Below are 19,454 nucleotides of genomic sequence, written 5' to 3' on the forward strand. Positions count from 1 at the left end.
TCCTCACCCTCACACTCCAAACAAATATCCTCCTAACTCCCAGATATAAAGGCTTTGAGGGTTCATTATTGTACATATAGCAGGCCACCCTTTCTCTTGAATAGATTGACTGGCCGTGGAACAAATGTTCCTGGCTTTGGGAGATTTTTGTGTGTGCTTTGTTTAGAAGTTCACATTGCACAGAGAAATAATATTTGTAATGTTAATAAAATAAACTTTCATTATTTGGCTAATCCGTTATTTATTTTTGTCTGTGCCTATCTTGTAGCTTTCTTTTATTAAATGCAAATGGTTCCCTGAGGGTAGATCTCTGTGTATGATGGAGTTACTCATTCACAGTTCATTCAAGGTAGAAGCACTCAGTTTCACTTTGCAGTGCTGCAAAGCATCATTCATGGACAAGTTACAGCACAAAGAGAGATTACTCCACGGTACCATATTCATTCAGAGAAAATGGGTGAGAATGTGCTAGAAGCTGTTTTCCAGTAGGAGGCTCCTAAATACTGTATTTACATTTCCCAGTTTTTTTCCTGTAGCCTGCTTTCCTCTCCCATTAGTCTCCAAATTCCTCCCACGTGAGCATTCCAGGACTCGTCCTTCCCATTAGTGGGTCAGCCAGTGGTTTAGGCCCTTAGGATATCTGAATGATCTTGAGAACGAAAGAGGATGTATGTTGACATAAAACAAATCAGTTCAACCAGAAAGGACCCATTCTTTCAGTTTCACTACATGCATTTCTAAAGGTACACCTCAACCCCAATATAACGCGGCCTGATATAACATGAATTTGGATATATCATCCCAATCCTTACTCAGGCAAACCATCCACTAATTACAATGTAAATAGTCAATGGGTGTTTTGCTTGAGTAAGAACTTCCAAGATCAGGTCCATCGTTTGGCTCATCAGCAATGCCATCCTAACATATTGCATAGATGATACTAACAGACGAATAAGCAAATGGTTAAAAGCCTATTTCTAATTTAGCTAAAATCCCATTTAAAAAACAAACAAACAAAAAACCCGGTGTGAAATCCTGGCCCTACTGAAGTCAACAGCAGAACTCTCTTTGACCTTGAGAGGGCCAGGATTTTACCCCCAATGTTAAGGAACTGCCCATGCGCCTTTTCTTGAGGTAGATGCACACAGAGAGGGGACTGCCTGTGCATGGATCTTGGAGGGAGTTATCTGGGTCAATGATTTTTATTTGAATTTACACAAAACATATTTTGCTTCTATTTTGACTTACTTTTTTCTCACATAATTTGAAACCTCATTCATTTAGGATGTCAATAATGTGGCTCCCTCTGTTTAACTTGTTTCCCCAACATTTTAGCTTTATCTTTTAGCCCTGGATTAATATTTTAACATTGCTCCTCTTATGCTTTATTTGTCTCTCGTTAACGCCTTAGAGTTGGAACTAGTCCTTCCTTATCTTCAAATAAGTATTTTGGCACATTTGTAACTTCTTGTATTATTCTATTGTTTTTAATGAAAAATTTGGACACCACCATCTTACTTCTGGTTTTGAAATATCTATTTTAGTGTTGAATTTTGCTGTTAGGACTATGCAATGTTTTAATCTTCAGATTATATATTTTTTCTCCTAGCAAATTGAGCCTTAAAAACACTGAGGTTTAAATTTTTGAATGTGGTATAAATGTGATAGAGGAAAGAAAGACTTGATAAAATTATGCATTTTAAAAACAAAATAATGTGTATGAACAAGTGGATCAGAACGTTTAAGGGACGAGTTATTTTTGATAACCATAATTGAGTTGATAACCATAATTGTTAACAACTGGATTGTCTTGGGGACCTTGAAATTAAAAATCCTCAATTAACAGAACAAATTGAAAGTTAAAGAAGAGATATCAGAATGTTCATCTCAGAATGTTGCTTTGTTTGATTTACAGAACTGTCCATTATGAAGGTGGCGCTGTGTCGATTCATGCTCGTTCCCTTTGGCGACTAGAGACTCTAAGAGTTGCGTAAGTAACAATACGCTAAGAAAAAATATGGACAATATAATCAAACTTGATCAGCTGTATGACTTCAGTCAGAGAAGGGTCGGTCTCTAAATCAATAGCACAGTAGGTAAAAACTAGAGGCGAACTTGAAAGCCCTGAGTCAGCAAGGTACTTAAGTGTGTACTTAGCGTCAAGCACATGAATAGTTCCACTGTCTTCACTGGGACTACTTGTACTTAAAGAGAGGTGTGTGCTTAAATATGTTGCTGAATCACATCCAGGTTATATTATTCTATTTTAATTTCAAATATTTGTGGTTTTATTTTCCCTTTTCCCAGTCATTTATGGTTATGGACAGCTCCTGCATGGTAGTAATATTCCAATAAGATTTTATGTTACTATGCTTTGTCCCCATAAATGGCTTTCTGATGCATTTAAAAAAGCCCCAAATAAACTGAAAAACTCACACAAATACACACCCAGGTTTCTTTGGCTGTCTTCTGGTTTCCTCTGGTTCTATAGTTATAGTTGTATTCAGGTTCTTTTGTTACCCAAATACATAGCACTGCTAAAAATGGTATTAAATAGTCACTTTTATGTTAAGAACAAAAATTATTAGACAGCCTGTATTGTAAAGGAAAACATCTGCAAAAGGATGATGTAAAGTTGGAGTGCTTGCTGGGAATTGTGCCTTATTTAGCTGTGACTGTAATATACAAACATGCCTTAAAGTTTCACTCACAAGTATACAGTTATGATAAAATGTGAAATGACAAATTATCATTTTAGAGACTAAATGACAATAGCTGTGGGGAAATGTTACACTGTAATGATGTTGTTGAATGTGTGCATGTCATTTAACGGGATGATGTTAAAAGACATTGAATACATATAAGGGGAATGGAGAGATTCCCTCCACTCCCCTTTAGTTGCTTTTGGACTAAATTGTGCTTGAGCGACAGCAGTGAAACCACACGAGAATCTCTGCCTTTTTGTTTCCCAAACTTTTCTCTTCACATGTTTCAGGGTAGTATTTTACCATCAATGTGTATCACCTGGCAAATAATGGCAAAGGAACAGTGAGTTATGTTACGATTTGATAGCCTTATGCCATCTCTGGAATTTGACAGGCAATGTGTACAGACTGCAGGTTTAGAGAACTTGTCAAAAGAATCTGCAATACAAGTCAGCTCTGACAGTAGTAATCTTCCTTTACAAGGAACATGACTGTTACTATCAAAATGTTAAACTTTTTTTTTTTTGGGTGGGACACAATTATGGCCAAATTTCAGATGTTTTATTTTGTTAGCAAAGGTGTCAGCTTATAACTTTCCAGCTGGTGCTCAGATGTATGACCTCTTAAAGCCTATTGCTAAATAGACAAATTTATGTGCATCAGTGATTAGAAGTAAATTTTGAATGTATTGAATTGGGCACATGATTTGTGACAAATCAGTCTAATATGTATGTACGTTTGTTATTACTATTAGACAACACTATATTGTGCAACACTTACATGTTTAACAAATAAAGACTAAAATCTGTTTCCTGGCCTGAAAATCTCTCTATCTAATGACTCAGACTTGCAAACACCACGATAAGTTGTGCTGATTAGTGAGAGTAAACCCAATATTTTACATTCTAGGGCTCCAGTCCTGTAGAGATTTATGCACATACCTAGCTTTATCCCATAGAAGTCATGGGGCTACTTAGATTAATGTCTTTCCAGGCTTGGATTGTAAGATTTTTTTGGGGGAGCAAGGCTTGCTCTAGTAAGCATTTGAGTATACTACACAGTTTTGTGTGCAGATATGGTCACAGAGTTTCCTGGTACATTACATGGAGTAAAATAATATGCATGTGCATTCTTACTCATTCTTGAAACTTTGAGAAAGGTTACTTGAATCTGGGAGTTTTTATGATTCAACATAGAGAAAATATACAACAGCCCAGATCTATGTGTGTTTCCACTGATATAAACCCTGGCACAGGCACCTGGATAGGGAGGGGGCTTGTGACAACAGAAAGTGGACTCAGTATTTTCTCTGGGAAGAGAATAGGAGAGGAAGACTTGGACAGAGCAAAAAGATGGGGCTTAGGCAAAGGATAATCAGAGGGGGAAGGATAGCACGGCTGTGACTAGAAAAGGAAAGATCAAGTGATAGATGGAAATGAGACAAAGGCCTGAGTAATTGCAAGGAAAATCCATTGGAATTGGAGTAGCTTAGTGTATTTTATGGAATCTTGGGCTCTTGAAAGATCTTGTTTTATGCTATTCATCTTTTCTTTAGAAGAATATTTCTTAATAAGATTGGTTATAAGACTATTATTGCTATTGCTTCATAAATCAATCCCCCCTCCTTTTTTTTTTACAGTTGTGCATGCCCTGTCACCTACCTACCCATCACTGTTCCCCAGTCCTCCTTCCTTTTCCCAATTTCTCTTTTCTCTTAAAATCACTCTTTCCTCCCACTCCACCCCACCCCACTACAACCTGGAACTTGTGCTCTGGCTATCCAGCTTCCTCCCACAAACTGTGCTGATGGGATTTACCATACAAAAGGCTTCTTGTTTTTGAATTCTCTTCACTAGCACAGAACCCCCTGAAGCATTGCATGGCTTTGATTCCGTAGCCAATCTCAGTGTAAATTCACGCCAAACTGTTAGGAATCTTTTGCTACAGAGCAGCTGATGGTAGTGTTTATCATTGTTTTGCCCACAGTAGTCTGTGGGCTTGAGTCTGTTATGCTAAAGAGCTTTTATGCCATTCTGACTGTGCAGAGGAGGCCTTTAAGTGGTCAGAAACAGTCTCCTCAGAATATTCACTGCCCAGAAGGCTTTCTTGACTGGTTAGAGCTAGTATAAGGGCAGTACACGCTCTGCTGCCATCTCTCAAGTACAAATTGGAAGTGTGTTTGGAGTGCATTACACTTCAGCTATTCTCTCTTCCTATAGTCCACAGGGGGCAGAATGTGAAGCAGAGTGTAAGTTAGAGCAGCCCTAGTCTGCGCTAAGGTAGGATCCTGCATGGCTCCATAATGAGGAGTGCAAAGATATTCAGCCACGTTTGCCTTCCCTGGCCCAAGTGCTGCAACATGATCACTGAGAATCAGGCCCTGGGTCTTTATATGGTTGAATGATGGAATTTTCATGCCAGCTGACAGTTGTATGTATTGGATGTGTTTTGGTAGTGGGTGCTCACCTTGCCATATAGAAGACTTAATGGGGGGAGGAGGAGAATGCATTTATGAGATATAAATCCTCCTTCCCTCCCCACCAAAAAATCCCACAGCAGAGTCCAATATTTTTACTGTCATTTAAAAAAAAAAGTAGGCTACAGAAATAAACCCTGTCTCTCTAGCATGTTTTAAAACAACCAAGAACCTCCCCAATTTCTTTAAGAAAATGGAAGCCAAGAGGTAACTTACATTGTGAAAATGGCTGCCAAATGTGTTTTCAAGATTTACACTGACAGTATACTTAGTACTTATGAAGAGGTGCTTAAACAAATGGATATTTTTATTGCACAGATAATAGTCTAAATCTGTTACACTAGTCTACAGCGATAATGACGTATGTGATGTGCCTTGAATAGGACCTAGGCTAGTGTACAGATGCATATGAAACACATACAGGGAAAAACTTTTAATTTGTTTTGGAATTTTGTGCTTGGGCTCATTCTAAAAGTACATAAGAATTTACATGTAAGCAAAAAGGGGCAGCAATACAAGCTTCTGCTATGTGGGATAGTTTAGATTTAGTTGAAATAGAATATCTGTAGGTTCACCAAGACCAGTCAGTCATATTTGACCCATAAATGATGAGTTTGGGCTGTTTCATACAAAAATGGAATATTATTTATTTGTATTGTGGTAGTACCTAGGAGCCCCAGTCATGGACCAGGATCCCATTGTGCTAGGCACTGTACAAACCCAGAACAAAAGAATGGTCCCTTCCCTCCCAAGCTTCCAGTCTAAGTAAAGTTTGAGAGCTCCTCTGAGAGACCACTGATGGAGGAGTACCTCGACACATCTGGAGTACTGGGGGCTCAGTCTGAAGCAGGGAGTTGGAACCCTGCTCTTTCTGTGCCTCAATTTGAAGTCCACTGTGAATGGAACTCCAGAGTGGGAGCATCCCTTCTTATTCCCCTTTATCTCCTGTAGAATGTGAAGCATATGGGCAGGCTCCTGTTGATTGGTTTTATAATTATTTTGTGAGCACTGTATCTGAGGGCACAGACAGCTGAGCAGAGGAGTGCTCTGGAAAGGTAGGTGAACTTAGCTACCAGTGGATAAAATGTTGAAGTGAGGACCTAGTTGGTCTTGGCTCATACTTTGGAGCTGAGATCTCCTCTCCTGGATGCAATAGGGTGTCTGTAAAATCCTCTAGTTATTGAAATTCATCTGTGGATAATTTCTGTTTTTCTGTCGGTAAGCAGCCATTTCTGCAACAGCTGAATTTTTTTTTGTATAACCAAAGGGAACTAAACTTCCTCTCAAATATCCCGCTGACAGCTCCCTTTCATTATACCTGAGAGGACTTCTCTTGAGCTATGGCAGAGTGGCACAGGGGAGAGGCACTGCATATGCAGGTTTCAAGGCGTTCGGATGGTATTTCCTATTGTCGGTGCAGAAAATACAGCTCAAAGAAGTAATCTTTTCTACCAGCGAAAAGATTAAAAAAACAACTCCTCCTGTTAAACTGTACTGATGGTGTTCATGGTTCTAATCAAACCCCCCTGTCTCCACTTCTTTGGGACTGGAAAAAATCATAATTCATTGACCTTTTTCTTTTGTCGCAATACTTTTTATTAACAGGTTAATTTAAACATGAGTTTATTGTACCTATTGGAGTGATACCACATCAGATAGCCAAAAACATTGTAGCTTTTTCTGTTAATACTGTACTATGAAGGGTGGACTTTGACATTCTGTGCCAACACATTAAAATGATTTTGCAACTAATCTGAATAATAATGAATCTTTAAATATGTTTGTTTGGTCTAGAACATTAAATTTTAAACATTTTGTTTAAGAATCCTCCTTTGAACTTGCCTTATTAGGTGGAGTGGAAGCCACATTAGATGGGGACAGCTATTCAGACTAAGACATATAACAACAGGGAAATATTTAAGCCTCATGGATGACAAGAGTCTTCTTCTTACGGACAAAGAGAAAGCTGATGTGAAATCTACAGCGTTTTGTTTTCGGTCTTCCAAGGTACAAAACAAATGCCGCATTAATGTGCCTGGCAATGTTTGATTTCTCTTTTAATGAGCACTCAAATACATTTAGGGAAAAAATAGAGAAATGAATGAAGTGAAGGTGCTACCAAACATCCAATTGTATTTTTCTCCTTATGGGCCTCTTCTATTATCTGCTTCTGCTTCTGTGTTCAAGCTTTTAGTTAGCCTCAATGCTGCACCTTAGGCTTTCTATGAACTGAATGACATTTGTCCATTCCTTGTGGCATTTATACATCTTCCACTATATGACTTAGCTGAATCCTTCCTATTTTCCTACCTTTTCACTATAAATAAGGAAATTCAGAATAACAGGATTAACTCCAAAAAGCGATATTACATTATTTGCCTTGGGTAGTGCTGCTTTGTGCTTTTGTTACTCTGCTTACCCAATTTTGAAAAATCTCCAGGTGTCTCTAACAATTTTTCTGGGAACTTCAGTAGTTCTTTCACTGTTTTTAGTTGGTTGGGTGAGATGAGAGGCAGTTACATGATTGTTTATTTTAAATTAAATGAAGAAATCAATTGTATTGAATTAAACGATTTATCTGTAAAGCTAATCTACATTTAGGATAGCTGAAATTATGTATTCAGCATTTTCCTTTAAAATTTTTTGTAGGTACTTCAAATTAGGGAAGTAAATTTTTTGTGTGGTGGGTGAACAGTTTAAAATGTGCTATGACTCAATTTGTGTTTGCAGTTGCAGCCTAATATCACTGAAAATTTTAGTTTTCCGAAATTAGTACTTTGTTAGTTATCCTTTACAATGTTTGCTTTTTGTTACAAATTTTAACAATTTCATTAACATTTCTGTGGGAATTTTCCTTAGACATTGTATAATTTCTTCCATTGTACACGCAGGGTCATAAACAATAATCAGGCACCTGAAATCGGGTATATATTTTTTTGTGTAATCTGGCGTTGGGGATTTTTGTTGGCTAGATCTGGTGGCTATAGTTTGGGTGCTCAGACAATGGCTTTCTCTCTCCCAATTAGAAAAAACATTGTGAAAAAGAGTGACCGTAGAATCCTCAAACATTGCAGGAAAAACAGTGAAATCCTGTTTATACAGAATTCTTAGGGGAATACTCAAAAGCTTCAGATAAATGATGATTTGGGTGGAAGAGAAGCTAGCTTGTGGGCTTTGAAAAAGTTACACTCTGGTTGAGATCCTCATGTCTAACCTTGCCCCTTTTTGCCACTCTAGACAGAGAAAAAGGTCCTGTGGTCTGATCCTGTATTCCTTACATGGGCAGAAATTCCATTTAATTTAGTAGAAGGTACACCTGTGTGAAGGCTTCAGCCTAGGGAATGCTTCATGTGTCTTGATTAGTTAAAGTACTCTGCTTATTGAGGCATTTTAATCTTCGAGTTTCTAAGGTTTATACCATCCAATTTCTTGAGAGCTACTTCCTTTATTTTTAATCCCAGTGTTCAGTAAGCTTGCATCAGTTGTTATGAATGCAGAGTTTAAAGTCTGGCTGGTAGTTAGTAGTGGGTTTTAAGCTATTATTTGAGAGGCAACCCAAGTTTTAGAATCTTTGGAGGCCTCAGGCCAAACGTTTTGATAATCTGTTGTTAAAGAGGAGCATCTATCATTATTACTGTTACTGAAGGGCAAGATTGTGGACCATCTTGTCTGTTGCCTGAAGAGAGCAATCGGGGCTTAACATGTTCTCTTGTTCTTGTGTTGACTATTACTGCTTCCTGGCAGCAGGGGGGAATCCGCTCCTCATATTTTACAGCCCCCTCCCCCACTTCATGTAGCTGTGTGGGAAGGAGTCGTAACTAGGAAAAATCTGGAATCTGTCTGTCTAATTATAATGGCACATTGGGGAGCATATGCTGCAGCTGGTATAGAGCTGGCACAATTGACTCCTTCCCAGGAGCAGTGGGGTGAACAGAAAGCGATTGTGACTCCCCTAGTCAGTCTCCTTCTTGGGCTGCTTCAGGGATAGCCCAACAACCTGCTGGAAAAGTCACATTGGGAGATGACCTCTGACTTGATGTTAATTTTGTGATCCTCAAATTTTAGACCAAAATCAGACCGTTTTAACTATCGACTGTGGAAGAGCTTGGGGAGAGACCATAGGGCGTCTGCACTTAATTGCTGAAAATGAATTCATTACACTTAGTTTGCGACTCAGAACTTGTTAAATTATGTCATGTTTTGCTGTGAAATAGAGTTGTCAGGCCTCAGATTTAGCAGTGGGGGAAAAATTAACCCAAAGTTTACAGATATCTTGCTCTATGGTAACAAACTTAAGTATGGTCAAATCATAGCTGTCCCAGAATGAGTTCTTTAGAGGAGGGAAGTCTGGAGTCTCTTTCGCCTGAATGCCCATAGAGAAAGCAGCTGTAATTTTGCTTTGTGCTCATGGGCCTGTAATACTAGTCAGCTCAGAAGGAATGTATCTGAGTAGGACATGGCCTTGACTACCTCTACAGTGACAAACATCAGCAGGAGGAATATGTCAGGAGAGCCAACTATACTTACTCATAGACTCATAGACTTTAAGGTCAGAAGGGACCAATATGGTCATCTAGTCTGACCTCCCGCATGATGCAGGCCACAAAAGCTGACCCACCCACAACATAATCTTCCAGCCTGCGACCCCTGCCCTATGCTGCGGAGGAAGGCGAAAAACCTCCAGGGCCTCTGCCAATCTACCCTGGAGGAAAATTCCTTCCCGACCCCAAATATGGCGATCAGCAGTACCCCGAGCATACAGGCAAGATTCTACAGCCGGACCCTCATTTTACCCGCGATGGCACGTTAATGCCTAATTGACTAAAACCACGTTATCCCTTCAAACCATTCCCTCCATAAACTTATCAAGCCTAATCTTGAAGCCAGAAAGGTCTTTCGCCCCCACCGTTTCCCTCGGAAGGCTGTTCCAAAATTTCACCCCTCTGACGGTTAGAAACCTTCTTCTAATTTCAAGCCTAAACTTCCCCATTGCCAGTTTATATCCATTCGTTCTCGTGTCCACATTACTACTGAGCTGAAATAATTCCTCTCCCTCCTTGGTATTAATCCCTTTGATATATTTAAAGAGAGCAATCATATCCCCCCTCAGCCTTTTACTTTACTTTTCCTAAAGGTGCATCAAGTCCTGTTCACCCTCACTCCAGTGCTTCTTTGGTTATAATGCCTCTGAGGTACACACCTGCGCCTCTGCGGGTAATGACTAACTGCAGGTGCAATTGAGAAAGCACTGTTATGGCTTGTGTCGTGAATTAAACACAAAATGTATGGGGCTATTTACAGTTTAGACATCAGGATCCAGTTTTGATTGACAGAAGGAACTGAATAAAAAAATAAACAGATCAGAATATTCTCTTGTATTAATGTTCTTTAAACATCTCAGCAAAATAAAGAAATGTGATGCCCAAAACTTCATCACACATTAGTTAGAATTTTAATTTGAAAATTGATATTGTGAACAATAAATAGCATTTTCACATGGGAAGGATTATTTTCTGCAAGTCAGGTTTTTGACGAATTATACATGTTAAATAAAACCGAACTAAAATGCATTAGGTTTTTAAAATAGTTTATTTCTTATTTTAAATGTACAACCATTTCTCCTCCTACACCCAGGCCACCAATATATGTGAGATACTGTCCAAACCACTTAGTTCTGATCCATATGTAAAGTTCACAGGCATTCAGATCAGTGGGTTTGTTTTATGCCCATTTCTGTTATATACTGTATCTAAACCTTTGTCAGTTCCCTCTATTTCTTTCTTTAATATTTCTCACAAACAATTGTTTCAAGTTAGTAATTCAAACCAGTACTGATGCAGAATTCAGTAATGGTCAAATCTTTTATATGCATCTGTTTATGGGCTGCTGAATGCCATAACTACATCCTTTAATGTAGCTCGGGAATATGCAACTATCCTCTACTAACTAAGGATGACAGATTCAAGACTAATGGGAATTTCTCCTATTTATTGTGTGAGGTTGGTCAATATTGTAGCTTTTAGCACCAGCTTGTGGAAGCTGTGCAATGGACATAGTCAAAGGGCATAGACATAGACATAGTCAAAGGGATAAGTTCAAGTTTTCAGAGAGGGCACATTTTAAATAGTTTGTCCTGATGTTTTAAAACTTCCTTTAAATAAATAAATAAAGAATAAGTTTGGGCCTTTCTGCTCACTGTTGTGTTTTATAAGGATCATTGGGAGGTCCTGGGAGTAACATCCAACATACCTAGGACCACCAGTTACCTTTGTGTGCACATGCCGGCCTGGAGTTTGTTCAGTTTCAGCTTTGCTGCTGTCACTGGTAAATGCTCTTGCAGAGCCTGGGGAGGAGCATTCACGTGAGAGCTCTATATGAGGGCGGGACACCTGACCAATGACAAACCAGGGAAGCTAACTATACATATTCACAAGGCAAACAAACTGGGGAAAAAAGAGATTTTCTGTTTGAGTTGCGGTAATCTTCAGTGGTGCTTGCTATAATAGCAAGAACAAATTTTTCAGTTGGAAATGTGATTTAGAAGTTGACTGGGTCTTTCTAAGGCCTTGTCTACACTACGAGAGTACTTCGATTTTAGTTAATTCGACTATGTGGAATCGATATTACTAAGTCGAACGTGTGTGTCCACACTAAGGACAGTAATTCGACTTTGTGAGACTTTGTGAGTCCACACTAACGGGGCAAGCGTCGACATTGGAAGCGGTGCACTGTGGGCAGCTATCCCACAGTTCCCGCAGTCCCCCCTGCCCATTGGAATTCTGGGTCGAGCCCCAAATGCCTTCTGGGTAAAAAAATGTGTCGAGGGTGCTTTTGGGCGCCTGTCGTCATCCGTCCGTCACTCAAGCCCTCCCTCCCTCCCTCCCTGAAAGCGCCGGCGGGAAATCAGTTCGCGCGCTTTTCTGATTACTGACAGCGCGGACGCCACAGCAGTGCGAGCATGGATCCCGCTGCGACCATCGCTGCAGTTGTGGCAGTTCTCAACGCCTCGCAGCTTCTCCTCCACCTGTACCAGAGGCAGCTGCAGATCAATCATGAGAGGAGGCTACGGCACTACCATGACGGCATGAAGTCGGACACTAGCTCCGACCTCTCTGAGAACATGAGACCCAGCGCCCAGGACATCTCGCTGTCACTGGGTCTTGTTGATACTGTTGAACGGCGATTCTGGGCCCGTGAAACCAGCACGGAATGGTGGGACCGCATAGTGCTGCAGGTCTGGGATGAATCCCAGTGGCTGCGCAACTTTCGCATGCGGAAGGGGACTTTCCTCGAACTGTGTGAGTTGCTGTCCCCTTCCCTGAAGCGAAAGGACACCCGGATGCGGGCAGCCCTGACTGTCCAGAAGCGAGTGGCCATAGCCCTCTGGAAGCTCGCAACGCCAGACAGCTACCGGTCCGTCGCTAACCAGTTTGGCGTGGGCAAGTCTACCGTGGGGGTTGCTGTTATGCAAGTAGCCAGGGCAATCGTCAAGCTACTGCTATCTAAGGTAGTGACCCTGGGAAACGTGGAGCTCATCAGAGATGGCTTTGCCGAGATGGGATTCCCAAACTGCGGTGGGGCTATAGATGGGACTCACATCCCTATCCTGGCACCGGACCACCAGGCTAGCCAGTACATCAACCGGAAGGGCTACTTTTCCATGGTGCTGCAAGCACTGGTGGACCATCGGGGACGTTTTACCAATATCTACGTTGGATGGCCTGGCAAGGTTCATGACGCTAGGGTGTTCAGGAACTCTGGTCTGTGTAGACGGCTGCAGGAAGGTCTTTACTTCCCGGACCACAAAGTAACTGTTGGGGATGTGGAGATGCCAACAGTCATCCTCGGGGACCCTGCATACCCGCTAATGCCCTGGCTCATGAAGCCCTACACTGGCGCACTGGACTCAGGGAAAGAACTATTCAACTACCGGCTCAGCAAGTGCAGAATGGTGGTGGAGTGTGCTTTTGGCCGTCTCAAGGGGAGATGGAGAAGCCTACTCACTCGCTGTGATCTCAGCGAGACCAATATCCCGATTGTGATAGCTGCTTGCTGTGTGCTCCACAATTTGTGTGAGAGCAAGGGGGAGACCTTTATGGCGGGGTGGGAGCTTGAGGCAAATAGCCTGGCTTCTGATTACGTCCAGCCAGACAGCAGGGCGATTAGAAGATCACAGCGGGACGCGCTGTGCATCAGGGAGGCTTTGAAAGCCAGGTTCCTGACTGAACAGGGTCTCCAGTGACTTTTTACTTTGTGGACACAGATGCTGAACCTGCCCCCGTTTCTTTACCCAGTTACTGTTGACTATCCTTCCAAGTTACATACCCCCTTCCCCACCTTCCCAACAAATAAAATCTGTTCTGTTCTGTTAATGAACAAGGTTCTCTTTTTTACTGTTTTCGCGGGAATGTTTTAAACCGGGGACGCAGACTGTGGCGGGGGGCGGGCTTAGTGTTTTGATGCAAATGATGCTTCTAAAGTCCGGGAATGACAGGCTCCGCAGTGCTGGATTGGTTGTTTCAACGCAGCCTGCCAGCAGTCCTGGGCGGGACTGGATGTATGTGTCGGCCAAGTGACTTTCTGACAGGGGGCGGAGGGTAACAGATCCCCTGCTGCGTGGCTCTGTGATCCAGGATAAGGACCGCGGCATAGGATCTCTAACTGCCCTCCCCCGACACAAAGTCACAGATCAACCCCCTCGCACCCCAGAACAAGAAAACCGCCTCCCAGACTGACCAGGGTAACTGGTGACTGTGCTGTGTATGTGTCCAGATGCTGGACCTGCCCCCGCCTCTGTAGCCTGCTACAGATGACTGTCCTGTCCAAGTAACAAACCCCTTCCCCCCCTTCAGACAGAATCCCCTCCAAAAGACACTCTCGGAAACAGTACTTAACAGAAACAGATGTTTTATTATGAACCGCACATGAAAAGGGGGGGGGGGGAGGAAACTTGGACATGGGCTAGTGTGAGATGGGTAGAGAAGGACTTTTCAAACTTTGGAACGAGAGCCTTCCATTGCTGCAGCAGTGTGCAGTGGCCGACTGACAGTTTTAACGGACCTTGCCGCCCCTCCTTCTTTGTACTTTTGGTGAGGGGGGTGTGGGACTTGGTGGCGGGGGAGGGCGGTTAGAGATAGACAGCAGCAGTGCTCTGTCCTCCTGCCTCCGGTCTTGCAGAACATCCACAAGGCGCCGGAGCGTCTCTGTTTGCTCCCTCATTAGTCCAAGCAGGGTTTGAGTAGCCTGCTGGTCCTCCTGGCGCCACCTCTCCTCCCGTTCCATGACTGCTCTGTGCATTTGTGACAAGTTCTCCCTCCACTGTGTCGTCTGGGCTGCCTGCTCTCGTGAGCACTCCATAAGTTCATAAAACATGTCTTCACGAGTTTTTCTCTTCCTTCTTCTAATCTGCGCTAGCCTCTGGGAGTGTGATGCCAGGCTGGGTTGGGAGACAGTCGCAGATGTGTCTGTGGGAATGGGAAAAAGGGAGTAAATTCCTGAGACAGATAAATGAAGTTGCTAACAAAGAGCATAGTCTTTCTCTGTGAACAACACCATGCACTGCACCTTTCACATGCGCACTCAGGACAAGGTCGAATTTTCGGCCCTCGCCTTATGTGTCTGGGGTCCTGCAGTTGCGATCAGAGAAGCGTTGCAGGACACCTCTACTTCTGCTGCAGGAAAACATGGTAAGCCGTAGACTTGTGGCAGCTTAAACATGTAATAGTAGCACTGGGCTCCTTTCGCACTGAATGCAAGGCCACTCTCTGCTGGCAGCAATCAGGGAAGCATGAGCTCTACCCCTGTCCCACCACCTCGCGGCTGTCCCCGGGAAAGATCCCTGTATGCTGCCCCTATGCCGCCTCCACAGCGTGGCTGTAAAGCAGTCCCAATACTAACATTCCCCTCCCTAATTTAAAGCAGGGCGTCATGTGTGACATAACACTCATGAGGATCTCGGAGACCGAGAGGGGAAGGATGCTGCGTGAAAGCATGCAGAGGCCTGGGCCGTATGCCGCCATGCTGTGCCGCGCACTGATCCCCGACTACCTGATGGACTCATGGCGTGGGAACGTGTGTTACCACGGGGGACCAAACAAGATCGCCCTGCCGTTGAACCTCGTGCGCATGCTGGAGCGGTACCTGCAGGAGAGCTATGCCGAGCTATCCCAGGAGGACTGTCTGTCCATTCCCGGGCACATTGACCGCCTTTTCATTTAAGTTCAGCATTACGGACTACAGAGTGGAGCGTCCTGTGGTGGACTAATCATGAATATCCGGACAGTACTTGATTTTCTATACATAGTTAGGAGTAAATAGTTCACTAAGCCAACTAAATCATGAACAACAAATTACTAATATAGTTAATATTCCTGTTTTGTTATAAATAAAAGTTTCTATGTTTAAATGAGTGACTGAAAAGCCCATTCTTAACAATATAAATATTCCACTTATGTTAAAATGAAATGTTTAGATGTTTAAAGCACTCACTGCTTGATCCTTCCCCTGATTCGGTGTCCGGGGTAAGGGCTGTGGACGGTTGGTAGGGGATCTCGGTAAGGGTGATGAAGAGCTCCTGGCTGTCGTTGAAATCAGCGGTGCAAGCGCTGTCGACTGCCTCGTCCTCCTCATCTCCTTCCTCATCTTCCCCGTCACCTAACATTTCCGAGGAGGAACCGGCCGTGGACAATATCCCATCCTCGGAGTCCACGGTCACTGGTGGGGTAGTGGTGGCGGCCGCACCTAGGATGGAATGCAGTGCCTCGTAGAAACGTGATGTGTGGGGCTGGGATCCGGAGCGTCGGTTTGCCTCTTTGGTTTTTTGGTAGCCTTGTCTCAGCTCCTTGATTTTCACGCGGCACTGCGTTGCATCCCGGCTGTATCCTCTCTCTGCTTTAGAGATCTTCTCGTAGATCTTTGCATTCCTTCTTTTGGAGCGCAGCTCTGAAAGCACGGACTCATCGCCCCACACAGCGATGAGATCCAAGACTTCCCGATCAGTCCATGCTGGGGCCCTCTTTCTATTAGATTGCACGGCCAACTCTGCTGGAGAGCTCTGCATCGTTGCCAGTGCTGCTGAGCTCTCCACGCTGTCCAAACAGAAAATGAGATTCAAACTGGCCAGACAGGAAAAGGAATTCAAATTTTCCCGGGGCTTTTCCTGTGTGGCTGGTCAGAGCATCCGAGCTCGAAGTGCTGTCCAGAGCGTCAACAGAGTGGTGCACTGTGGGATAGCTCCCGGAGCTATTACCGTCGATTTCCATCCACACCTAGCCTAATTTGATATTGCCATTTCGAATTTAGCGCTACTCCTCTCGTTTTCGAGGATTACAGAAGTCGAATTTAAAAGAGCTCTATTTCGAACTAAGTAGCTTCCTGGTGTGGACGGGTGCAGGGTTAATTCGATGTAACGGCGCTAAATTCGATATAAGCTCCTAGTGTAGACCAGGCCTAAGGGTTTTTCCCCCCAATCACAGCTCAAAAGAGAAATTAAAACTTCTATCCGCTATAGTGCAAACTGAAGATGTAACTAAAGAATGCTGTAACTGAAAATCTGCCATGGGAGAGAATATGGAAGTATACCCATCTATCTATATCTAGATGCTTGAGGAGATGTTCTTTTGGCTGCTGTTTTAAATTCCCCAGCTCTTTAAGGAGTCAGGTGCTTGTTTCTAAACAGACTTGATAAAGCAGAAGGAGTTCCATGGTTTATTAGTCGAATTGCTGGATTGTTGACTGTAGCTACACAGCTTCTTATAGCCAGGAACTGGGTCTTAAACTCTGCCTTGTCAGATGCCATGTCCAAATGTGTAAATGTCCCCATCAAAATGTATAAAACAATGATCAGCCTATAGTAATGAACTGAACTATTGAGTAAGGAGTCAGACATTAATGTAAAACACAAGTTTAATATAATTTTTTTCTCTTGAAATAATTTAAGCAAACAATTCTAATTGTCAATAAGGCTGACAGAATGTAGAGGCTATTGCACTGTAGCACACAGCTGTCTAGGATTACTTCTAGCATTTTCCATAGAAGAATAAAAAACTAATTCATGTAAATACCATCTTTTAATCCAATAATTGATCATGTAAAGTAGATTTATTTTGATAGGCTGATTTAAAAATTGCTGCATTCCTAACCCATTGAAAATTCTTTAGGGGGTACTTAGGCACAGAACACTGAGTACTTGGAATCCCAAGAAGTGCTTGAAATATCCTTCTCAGGACATGCTAAACAAAATACAAACTCTGCAGCAGACAGCCTTAATTTCAGGGGAGGCTAAACACATATGTAAAGGGGAATTGTAGTGGGATTCAGATTATTGAAATGCATGAGGGAACTAAAATACATTTGGATGATCAGAAGTTTGGTTACTCCACAGTCAATAGAACATTGGAGACATGTTGGCAGGTTCTTAGTAAGGGAGGTTTGAACAATCTCATAGGCCCTGCTTCTGCAAGCTTTTCCATGTGGATGTCCTTTTGGCTTCTGGGAGCAGAGTCTGCCAGAGTGGAACAATTTGCAGGATTGCAGCCCTAAGTAAGGAAGCAAAACTGCCATAACATTTGTCTTTTACAGTAGTTTGAATGTGTGGGGTTTGTATATTGTAAATAAGACTTTGAAGTATAACCAGCATTTTCTTTCTGTGTAGTGGAAAAATATCATTACATAATAAATATTCAATTTTATCATATTTCTTCTTTCCATACAAAAGTCTCTTCTTTTTCTCCCACTAACTTTTAAACACCCCCAGGTTTTTGAGTGGGCTGAAATATGTCAATTTTAATAAAATGCTGCATTATGATACACTTGTAAGTATTACGCATCCAGTCTGACTCTCTTTTTAAAAAAGCTCAGGAAATCCATTAAAATGTCACTTGAAAACACAAGTCATACTTTAGCTTTTTATTCATTGACATCTGATAGAATGTCAATGTCAAAGAAATGCCACAAAAATTACAGGAAGGGGATGATGATAAAAGGTAAAATTCCAAGAGTAAAACTTAATTATGTGAATCTTTAGTATGCATATTGCACAGGCACTATATAGAAATATTGAAGTAAAACATACTTTCAAGTCTAAGTAGGTTGAATCCTGCACATTCAACACTGATATTAAGATACAATTCTATTACGTTAGCCTTTAAAAGTACGAAGTGGTGTGCACAGAAAAAGACTTGTATTTATGATGTCCTTTTGGGGAGAGTTGTGCACCAGGCTCAATTTTGGAAGATTCTGTTAGAATTGTTCAAACTAAAATTGTCCAGTTAAGATGGGTTTATGGTTGCTTTACTTCACTGGAGTGGAGCATACCAGTGAATTCAGTTCTTTGTATTCTGATTTAATATATGGATTGTGAAGAATTCTGAACTTTAGCGTCCTTTAGAAGTTGGTGTGCTGACAATGTCACAAGTGTGATCTCAGTAGGGTGGAGATATAACTATGCAGAGCTCTTGCTTTATAACTGTAATAAAGTTAATCACACTGGGAAAAATGTCCAGTTGTTGCGGGGGAGGGAGGGAGAATAGCATGTGATCATGTAATTAAGGGCTGTATCATTACAGATAAAGTGGCATGGGGTCCTTCACAATGTGGAGACTGTCCCAGCATGCATCATACCACTACCAAATCATAGTGTGATAATTGCAGCCTTTTCTCAGACAGCAATCCTCTCTGATGAGCTGGTTTATATTAGATCATGTGATGAGTCCCCTGTACCTGTTTAAACTGTCTGCGTATGTATTATAGGGTGACCCGATGTCCCGATTTTATAGGGCCAGCCCTGATTTTTGGGTCTTTTTCTTATATAGGCTCCTATTACCCCCCGCCCCCGTCCCAATTTTTCAGATTTGCTGTCTGGTCATCCTAATGTATTACCCGGAAGGCATCGACCTGCTCTGACTTTCCCTGGAGCACCCTCCAGTTTCCTCTTACCCTCATGTGCAGCCCAGCACACAACTGCCTCCTCTCTGCCATGCTACTTCCACTTTCCCCTATACCCATGCCTCCTCTCACCATCTCCTCCTTTCCAGTTTCCCATCTGCCACAGTCCATCCTTCACTCCCTTGCTTTCCTAGCCTCTATATTCTTCACACAACATCATGCTGTCTATAGAATTCAAAATACTATACAGTCGATATAGGAATGACCTATATGGGGCAATAGCTGATGGTCTCAGAGTGCCTTGTAACACTGATAACAATTTATGGAAAGAGTTAAGCTGAATGTGTTTCAGTTCATTCTAAACAAAAACTTGACTTGTTAGTTGCCAA

The 19,454-nt window shown here is 42.3% G+C and overlaps 1 protein-coding gene across 1 annotated transcript in view; it reads left to right on the forward strand.

The window, feature by feature from the left end:
- RYR2 (ryanodine receptor 2) overlaps positions 1-19,454 on the forward strand; it is a 527,178-nt gene that overhangs the window by 133,474 nt on the left and 374,250 nt on the right. The window contains exons 11-12 of the mRNA XM_065401458.1: positions 1,916-1,990; positions 7,032-7,188. Coding sequence (XP_065257530.1) covers positions 1,916-1,990; positions 7,032-7,188 — 232 coding nt within the window. The remainder of the gene's footprint in view (positions 1-1,915; positions 1,991-7,031; positions 7,189-19,454) is intronic.

Source organism: Emys orbicularis, chromosome 3, assembly GCF_028017835.1.
Source record: "Emys orbicularis isolate rEmyOrb1 chromosome 3, rEmyOrb1.hap1, whole genome shotgun sequence".
In the NCBI taxonomy this organism is placed as follows: Eukaryota; Metazoa; Chordata; order Testudines; family Emydidae; genus Emys; species Emys orbicularis.